We start from the raw sequence: 10137 nt of genomic DNA on the forward strand, positions 1-10137 counted from the left end.
AAAGCTCCGTTGGCCCAAACCTACCTCGATGAGCCACTGCCAATTTGATTCAGTTCACACTTTTGGGATCTGGTTTCCTACCTGCTTAAACTTGAATTGACCCTATCTATGTACCTAATACAGAGTTGAGTAAAGTGTCTTGAATGTCTTTGTAGGACATGATGATGTAACCTAAAAAATAATTCCACCTATCAACAACAAACATGAGTAGAGATCTTGCCATGAAGGGTCCTAAGATCAAATATAGCCGTGCAGCAACAATGCATTTAAGTTTTCCATGTGATCCACAAAGTAACTACACCTTGAGAAGCATATGCATAATACAATGCACAATCAACTAGCAATTATGCTTTATAATGTAATTAACCAAGATATTGTCTGCCTTCTATCGAGTAATATCAACCTTAAGATTGACATCACTAGATCCTCTAAGATCTCCAATTGAAGAGATTGACATGATACAATTTCCATAGAGAATGGATTCCATGTTTAAGGGATCCAAATGGATATCGCTACCTTTAAGAATGATGAGAGAGGGGAAGGTACACTAATTAAACCCTATAAATACATGAAGGAACCACATATGTGACTAAGCTTAGTCACTTTAATTACTCTATTAGTTTCTCTCAATGTTGCACACAAGTATTGACTAAATCATCAAAAAAGGAAGAAAAAAAAATCCTCATGCATAAAAGAAAGTGCCTCTACTACCCAAAAAGAAAGAAAGTGCACGTAACTAACCCATCTAGAAAACCAAGCTAAATAGAAAAAGGCAATGGTATGATTGCACTAGGTGAAAAGGAAGGCCACAAGAACATGACATGATGAAACCAATGTCAATTATACCCAGGTAGCTTGTCTCCTTTGCACAGTTGAAATCAGTAGTACCCCGCACTCCATCAATGTAATGAAACTCTTAACGAATTGCAATTTGCAAATAGTAACACAGGCATCCAAGTACTCTTACTTTATGTGTATTTTTTATCGGACCTTGCTTCAGTCCTACGCATTTAATACGCTACATTTCAATTTGTCGAATTGAGATTTTGATCGAGATTATGATCTCGATCATTGAGATTCAATGGTCCAGATCGAAATTTCGGATCCAACGGTAATATATATATTAACTAAAATAATTTCTCTCTTTATCCCTATCACTAAAAGGTGGCAGGGTCGCCAAGCTGCCTTTCCAATCAAATTCCATCTACTTCGTGATGTTGGTGGTACAAGTTGTAAGGAATCTCGGTCAATCTCGAGTCCAATTGAGATGACATCTATCTTTTAAGTACATTTCCTAAAACGGTTCTTTTTAAGCGAATCCGGATCATCACCCCCGTCGGGAGCACTCCCTGACGGTTTTACCACCACAAAATCGGTGGGCCCCACAACTGAAAAAAATATTTTTTTAAAAAATTCCATCACCCACCCCTAGGTCCCCCCCCCCCTGTATTTTGGGGTGGAAAAGCCGTCGAGGAGCACTTTACGGGGTCGCATATCCGGACTCCTTTTAAGCTAGAAACTCACTCTATTCCTAAGCCGTATGCGATTGACATTTGCTAGCCACTTGAACAAGTAAGAATACCTAGAATGACCTATTTGGGATGGTAGATAATGGCACTAAATAGGAGATAAATCTCATGATAGATCTATAATAATGTGAAGATGTAAATTGTTATCGACATTTCAAACCACAATCCCTAAGGGCCTAAACCAGAAAGTAGTAGCTTGAACCAGTACCTAAGGTCTAAGTTTGGACAGGGAGGTTCAGCAGGTGCTTCTTGGATATGGTACTTCTCGGGTAGCTCTTCCCCAGAAAAGCTGCATGATGAATCACATAGCAATAATGCTCTCCTACTCTCAATGGGACTTCTCGGTAAAGAGGACGAGAGTGAGGAATCCCAAGTAATATTCGTTCCGGCACTTAATGCATAAATGATCCTTGATATCCCGCTACATAGGAAGCTTCTGACTCACTCCAGGTTCTCCTTGAGCCCAGAACCGACAACTCACATGTCCCCTCAATTGTTGGTTGTTGTCACGTCAGTATCAAAATGACACTGACCTTTGATTCATCGACAAAATCTTCCGATGGCAGGATTATCTAGCGATCTAGCTTACTTTTCAAGCTTCTACTAGAAGCCATCTTCACCATCCATCTGATCAGATACGCATCTAAGAGCCGTAAAGCGTCCAGTATCTCTTTAGGTATGGATCTGCTATATAACCCTTCATTATACCTGAACAACGGCAAGACTTGGACTCTCCAACCATTACTCTCCTGCAATCGCTCAATAAAAACATTCATTCCTTCATCTCCTTAAGCATTTATTCCTCAAGAGGTATCTCTGGTTTTCTTATCTAAACTTACTTAATCATCGGAGGTGGCTTCCCATCCCCAGAGGCGGCCCACTCTTGCCATTGTTTTGGTTTCAGGAACCAAGACCAAATCAGGAACGAACCAAAGAGCTAAGAGTACATTTTTTACCCCAACATAAATCATCAAAAACTTTAGAAAAATAAAAGTACCATGGAGATTCTTCTTACAAAATGCAACAATGTAAAGTATGTCAACTGCTTCAAGCCAAGGACACAAAGGAGAAGTTGCGAGGCTATTTGAATCTCATTGATATTCTCTACTCTTTTTATTTAGTTAAAATCTTCTGTAAGTGTAAACATTATTTTAGCCTCTCTTATTTATTTCTTAAAAACTAAAGGAAAGGACACTGGAGTAGATTTAAATGTTGCACATTAGATGCATAGCACCTACTGCCAATGATCGACATCGAAATCTTGACCGAGATTTCGAATTCGACCATCTCGTAGATACAAGTTTAGCCTTCGTAGTGTGAATCCGTCTTCGGCTGGAACAAGGTGTAGCCCAAGAATCTAGCTCTGAGGGCTAGTCAGGTTGCCCTGACCTAAGGTTAGGGTTGAGCTGGATGGAGGTCATTAAGGATGATTATGCAGGTGTAAACCTACTTTTGTTGTTAATTCTGAAGAACAAACCGGAAAAACCAAGCCCTGACTAATCCGGCAAATAAGCCACTGTTTGGACGACACATGGCATGTAGGGTGGGGACGTAACGGGAGAAACTGCCTTTGCTCCTCCTCGGAGAACTGAACAACTGAGCCTAGGTGCTTGGAGGTGTTATCGGAACAGTTACTGCTACACCAGAGAAGAATGTGAGAAAATGGTGAAAGCCTTCCATGGATAAACAACGATGACTGCACCGATCGGCAGATGAGAATCAGATAACAACCGCAGGGCGGGAACTACCAGGTATGATTCTTCCTCTTCTTTTTCTGTTTTTCCCAATTCTCTGTTACTCTGTTATTCCTACTCTGGTTACGATGCTTCTCACTCTCTCAGTTCTTTTCTTTATACTTTTTTCCAATTGTATCTGTCGCCCTGTTTTGTTGTTTGCTCTCTTTTTTTTTTTTCCACTGTTTCTAATCTTAGATGGGTCGATTGCAGTTCCTGAGAGGGGAAAAGAACTATTTTTTCTTTCTTTTTTTTGTTGGAACAGGGGGTCAGGAAGGGGGTTTAATCGGAGGAAGAAAAAGAGGGTGGTTAACTGATGTTAGTGTAGGGGTTCAGTGGGTTTGGGTGTGGTGGTGGGATTACAGTGGAGTCGAAGAAGAGGAAGAGGCGTAATGGTGATGGTGGAACGGGAAGAATAAAAAATTAAGAGGACAATGGAAGAGGACGAGGAGAAGATTAAGTATGGAATGTGATAGGCTAGCTAGGAAGTGGATGAGCCCTTCTTCTCGCATACCAAGTTGGTAGATTAGGAGAAGGGGGAAAGCTTGGACGAAACCAGAGTTACAAGGGAAATCCCAGGGCTAGGTTGGACAACTCATAACAAATTTTAAATTTTTTGGGGTAGGTGGTTTGTGGATGGTGCACCACGCAAAATCCCTAGGCTATTTAAACCATTACTATTTTATTCTAAGCAAGCTGAAAATTCATACTAATACAAACTATTTAAAAAGAAGTAAATCCAATTTACATAGAAGTTTAAGAACTGCAGTTTGAACACTAAAATGAAAGGAATTTCAAATAAGTCAATGGTGGGTGGAGAATTGAAGAGTTGAGATACAGTGTGAACAAGGAATGATCTGCTCTTAGAACCAGATATAGTGATCCAATTGGCAGAGATGCCTTATGCTGATCAGCTGCAACAATCGTGGCTGATGGAGTGGTTAGCAACCCCCATTGAGCATAGATGATGGAGAGATCCTGGGTTTGGTTAACCCCAGTAGGCATGGTGAAGTGACTTAGCAAGCAGCTCTTTTCTGCAGAAAAAGCAAGGAACCATGGGATTTGTCTTCAAGGATTATAGGGTCAGCCATCGAGAGCTATATCCTGTCCAGAATTTATGAACAATCCACTGCAAGAGAAGCGTTAACATTAAGGATGGCACCTTCTCATGCCCTTGCTGCCAGTTACCAGATCTTGAGGTGGGGTTTGATTGTAAGGAGCTTTTGTGCCTTGTCATGGGCGGTGTGAAGATTACTCCAATGGAAACGATGCCTGTAGTTGATGATGTCATGCACCTCGTTTCTTGCTTTAGCTCCATTATTTTATTAGTATTATTCTTTTTCTTTTTCTTTGTATTTCATGAGGTCACAATGCTGTAGCAGACACTCTGCCAAGAAAGGCCCTATCTATCATGTGTTCAATAGATTAGCTATTCTCCGTCCATGGCTAGCAGCAATGATGTTGTGGCCACTGCTTGTTCACATTATTCTTATCAGTGAAATTCAGATTTACCACAAAAAGATGTTTATATTTTTCTGATTTTTGGCATACTACAGTTTTGACCTTCTAAAGACAATGCATGATCCAGTTTCACAAAAAACCATTCAGGTCCTTGAGGTTATGGATCCAAGTTTGCTAGTAGACTCTATAGTAATCAACAACCATAATATTGATACCAAGTTGATTAACTGTTTCATGAAACTTCAAAACAGTTAATGCACCTGGAGTGTTAAACAAATTTACATAAAATACTTAAATAATAAACTAATGTATAAATCCCTCGGCTATCCATTCCTTATTAGCTGGAAGCCTTGAGTAACAATCCATTGCGGCTACATGAGCTGGACTTAAACAATATTGACACAATCAGTACATATGGTTTGTGTGTCTGCTGGTATGGCTCTATATGGTGTGATGTAGTCGATTTTTAGCAAGGTACGATATGTCTTGCCAATCCATCAAAAAGCTTGTGTTCAAATGCTGGAACTCAAAACAGAGACTTATGTTGAGGAAGGGGATAACAGTTTCTCCCTCTTGAATATTCAGGAACTAGAGCATTCAATCGGAAATATCAACGGATTCTTTCGTCATTCAAGCAAAAAAAATTTAAAATGATCCCCTACTACATCTCTATAATATTTTCATATTTGTCATCAGGATAGTGAAAACAGCCATGATTTAATGGGTCAGATCCGCTTACTTTTTTGTTGGTTTCTAGTTTTTACAGTAGAATTGATTTGGATTGGACTAATGGATAAAGTAGGAATATTTGTTGAGTTCTAAAAGAGGAAATAATCATTTGAGACTTCAAATCCTGCTGTTACCTCTTTTTTTCCCATAATTTTTTGTCATTGGGTTTATGTTCAAACATCAAATATGAATCATACCTAACTAAGAACCTTTCTTTCGATCATTCAAGTGGCTGAAATCAGAGATTGTAGAAGTTCTCAGAAAGGTAGGTTTTCATCCAGAAATCATTTCTATTCCTAAAAATCCTTCCCAGATATGGATTTGAATCACCTTGACACTCTTCATGGTAATAGGCTATTATCACATGTAAGCAAAGTTCGAACTTGTCTCAAACAGCCATCTCAACCAGTTTGTGAGTTTCTTGAATTTGAGATGTTGAGTGAGATAGCATGAGTTTTTAGGATGTTCAAAATTGTTGTTTCAGTGGGAAACCAGCTGTGGTTGTTTTTAATACTTTAAGGGAAGCTTGTTTTGATCTTAATTGTTGAAATGTAAGCTACCAAAAGATTGAAAAAAGGTTATCCAATTTTGTGATTTAGAATTGCACCTTGGTTGTAAGTAAAGGCCAAAACCTAAATGTGTATATGTGGTAGTTCCTATTCTACACATTGTTTGAATGATGTGAGACATATGGAAAGTAAAACAAGTAAATTTTGCAAATAATGGATGGAGAAACCTGAATTAAAGACTCGAGTCTCTACAACAAAATACTATCTACATTGATCAGTAATACATAAGTCATATACACCCTAGTATTCCACATCCCAAGTCTCCCAAGTCTCAACTCCCAATAAGTGACTGCCTAGTTACTACCTCCACATCTCAACTCCTAAGTCTGATTGTACAATACCATGAGTATACTGACTACTGAGGTCAAGAATCTCTAAATATTTGAGATTTCAGTGAGATAATATGAGATTCTTGTAATATTTAAAATCTCACTTGAGTTTTTTCAAACTTGGCATTTTTTTTTAACTCATGTGCTATCTCCTCTTGGCCAGCTCGAGTTTCTTGAGATTTTCAAGATCTCAAAGAGATCTTGATGAGTTTTTGAAGTATGCTTGTAAAATTTTTCATCTTCTTTAACAATTTCAATTGAACGCACTTGTCTTATTATATGTTCTACATTCTAGTATTTATGTGTGATCCATATTATATATTCCCTAAGTTTACTATTTTTTGCTCCCAAAAATTGTTTCAAATTGACCATTCCCATGTGTATCTGGCTACATGAATCATGTTTCACCATTTGAATATCAAATATAATTGTGTAAAATAGAATCTATTGAATGATCTATTTTGCATGACATATCAGGAGCAAACTGGACACCACAGCAGGCCTATTGTAACATATAAATAACCTAAATTTTAACTGTAGTATTGGCATTCTATGTGAAGCATAACATTAAAATGTGCATTGGTTACACATCCATCCAGATATGGAATAATATGGTAAATAACCTGAGTCTTATCTGCTCCCTGACAACCAGAGCATTAAGGATTGAAATGATTTTTTGGTGCTCATGTTTTTGTTGCACGCCACAGTCATCTTTTTCTATTTTATGTTCATTTTTTAACATGGCAAATATTTTTTTTGGGGATGAATAAATAATTCATTACCAAAGGGAGAATCCAAGAGGGGGGTTTAGAATATTATCTGGCAAATATTTTTTTTGGGACGAATAAAGAATACATGGCAAATATTATCTGGATGTGATCTAGTCAATTATTATATTATCTATGTTTTGTAGATGGAATCATTAATCTCAGAGGGGAGAATGGTTCCATTTGGTATGGATGTAGCTGACCAGCAAGAACACTCAGAGGACAGTGGTTCTAGTGAACCTTCCAGTGTTTCACTGCATTCTGGGCAAGCCTTGGTTCTTGCAGAAGAAGCATCAGCAGATAGTGTTTACAATGGACTTTCCAATGATATGCTACATCCAGGAAAAGTCTTTGCAACTGCAGAAGAAGCTTTTGAGACATATATTAGGTATGCGAAGAAACATGGATTTTCAATTCGGAAGCAACGCACTTACGTGATAGAAGATGGTTCAAAGGAGATCTACCGGAGAGACTTTGTTTGTCACCGAGCGGGAAAGGGGAAAAGGAAGAGAACAGATGATGGTAACGATGGAAGGAATCGTAAGTCAGTCAGATGCATGTGTGAGGCTCACTTGTGTGTTTATAGGGTTAAGACAGCTGAAGCTGTGACATGGCAGGTCAGTAGCTTTTCTGATAAGCATAACCATGAACTACTCACTGAGGATGAAGTGCGTCATCTACCTGCCTATCGGTACATTTCTGACTATTACAAGGGCCGCCTAGTTGAGATGGAAAAGTCTGGAATGTCAGTGAAGCAAATGATGAGACTGCTAGAGGTGCAGCAAAAGGTTGAAGTTGGTGGATTGCCCTTTAATGAAACAGATATTAGGAATTTTTTAAGTCAAAGCAAGAACATAGAGAGGAAGTATGATGCTGCCAACCTTGTGCTTCTGTGTAGAAGTATGCAGGAAAAAGATGCTGGATTTCGATATGATTATAGTGTCGATGAACAAAATAGGTTGGAGAATATTGCCTGGTGTCATGCTTCATCAGTTCGTGGCTTTGAGCACTATGGTGATTTGGTTGTGTTTGATACCAGCAATAAACTTAATTCGTATGATATGATAGTTGGAATTTGGGTTGGTGTGACCAATCATGGGGTTTCATGCCTATTTGGATGTTGTTTGCTACGCAATGAGAAGGCCTCATCATTTTCATGGGCATTAAAAGTAAGTTAGATCAGCTCTTAAGAGTTCCCTATTTCTTATTTATAGAATTTTTGAACTTCATTTTCAGGTGCATTGTTGATATTGGTTTAATGTTTTTGGTTAAGGTATTTCTAAGGTTTATGAATGGTAAACATCCAAAAATTATATTCACTGATCAAGATTCTGCAATCAGAGAAGCTGTTAGGGAGCAGATGCCAGATACAAGGCATGCATTTTGCATGTGGTATATCACAAAGAAGGCTCCTGGGTTGTTTTCTAGCCTGCTAGGAACAAGTTACAGTAAGTGGCAGGAGGAATTTTATAAGTTGAATGAGGCTGAAAGTGAAGAAGACTTTGATGTAGGCTGGAGGGAAATGGGTGAAATGTATGGACTTAGTGCGGATCTGAATTGGATAAATCTATATGAGTTGCGTTCATTCTGGGCAAAGCCATTCCTTAAGTCCTCTTTTGCTGGTATTTGGACAACAAACAGATCAGAATCAATGAACTGTTTCATGAAGAGATTCATTACATCAGAAACCTTGCTAACTGAATTCATGGAACAGGTAGGTTATGTAAAATCTTTGCATTAGTGCATTTAGTTGTATGGTTTTTGAAGTGTACTAATTTGCTGACCAAATCATTGAACGTGAGAATTCAGGTTGGACGGGCAGTTGACACCATAGTTTTAGCAGGCGAAAAACAGAACGTGCAACAAAAGGTCACTAAGATTGTCCTTAAAACAGGGGCGCCCATTGAAGAACATTCGTCAAAATTATTAACTCCATATGCATTCAATCAATACCAGAAGGAAATCCTCCAATCATTCTTTTATCGAGTGCAACAAATTGACAATGGGGAATGGTTTGTTATGCATGCTTCAAAAGAGGATAAAGGCTGTAAGGTCTGTCATGCTGTTGGTGGACAGGTTGTTAGTTGTAGCTGTAGGGCCTTCGAATTTACTGGAATTCTATGTAGACATGCTGTGGCAGTGTTGCAAAGGAACAACTGTTTTGGAACCCCTGATCAGTACTTACCAGTTCGCTGGCGCCGGGAGGCAAGTATGGAAGGCAATGCTTACATGGAGAGACTCAAAGTACTGAAACCTATTGCCATGGAGTTGATAAAGGAATCAGCCAAGTCTGAATCTGTATTCAATAATGTCTTGGACGTATTGACTAAAACTCTCGATGATGTGAAGACACAAGGAGACTCAAGTAGTGAGCATGGTGGGGTTTGAGGTGATACCGATTAATGTAAGTTCCAATGCTGCTGGTGTTTAACTCATTGCTGCTCAATTAAACCAGGTGTGCATTGATGAAATGAACAGGGTTTTGGATAAGAACAGAGAATCTAGGTATTGGTGATTAGGTACATGTTGAACATCATGCCTCTGATTCTTATTGTAGTGGGCAGTTGCTTGTTATTTAAATCCATCAATAGATGCCAGTCAGCACATCATACATGGTAGATCAGCTAATTTAGAGCCTTTTTGGGTATTAATTCTCATTCTCTGTTTTGCCCATCTAAAATAATTAAATACTAATATATTTTTTGTCCAAAAGAAAAATGGATATTGTTCGTTCTATTACAGTCATCCGTTAGATTAGATGTTATATTAGCTAATTTTTCAAAACAAGTTTGGAGCATTGGGTTTGGGAATTTATCATACTATACTATTTTTGTTGTCTTAGCAAGTTTCATTAACATAGGTAATTTCCCAAGAGACCATGTTCCTCTTGATGGCCATGGTAGTAGAGCTGATAACTATTGGTAGTTAGTCCATATTTCTTCTAGCACTAATCCTTTTTTTTTTTTTTTGGGTCAAAAGTTCAACATTTCACTCATATTTGAAAGAAAACACAGACACAA

The 10137-nt window shown here is 38.4% G+C and overlaps 1 protein-coding gene across 1 annotated transcript; it reads left to right on the forward strand.

Moving 5' to 3' along the window:
• Positions 1–3086: 3086 nt before the first annotated feature.
• LOC149007347 (protein FAR1-RELATED SEQUENCE 11-like) lies at positions 3087–9746 on the forward strand. The gene is made up of 4 exons (XM_089166873.1): positions 3087–3280; positions 7264–8286; positions 8391–8831; positions 8927–9746. The coding sequence occupies exons 2-4, from the start codon at positions 7264–7266 to the stop codon at positions 9503–9505; spliced, it is 2043 nt and encodes a 680-aa protein (XP_089022999.1). The 5' UTR covers positions 3087–3280; the 3' UTR covers positions 9506–9746.
• The last annotated feature ends 391 nt before the right edge of the window (positions 9747–10137 follow it).

This window comes from Hakea prostrata, chromosome 8 (genome assembly GCF_041222555.1).
Source record: "Hakea prostrata isolate BN-2017 chromosome 8, UWA_Hpros_2, whole genome shotgun sequence".
NCBI lineage: Eukaryota > Viridiplantae > Streptophyta > Magnoliopsida > Proteales > Proteaceae > Hakea > Hakea prostrata.

Bases quoted from the DNA above. Each gene is read 5' to 3' on its own strand.
- LOC149007347 (XM_089166873.1), top strand. From the start codon at position 7,264: ATGGAATCATTAATCTCAGAGGGGAGAATGGTTCCATTTGGTATGGAT. The intron at 8,287-8,390 runs GTAAGTTAGATC...TTTTTGGTTAAG, and splicing joins CATTTTCATGGGCATTAAAA to GTATTTCTAAGGTTTATGAA. The intron at 8,832-8,926 runs GTAGGTTATGTA...GTGAGAATTCAG, and splicing joins TAACTGAATTCATGGAACAG to GTTGGACGGGCAGTTGACAC.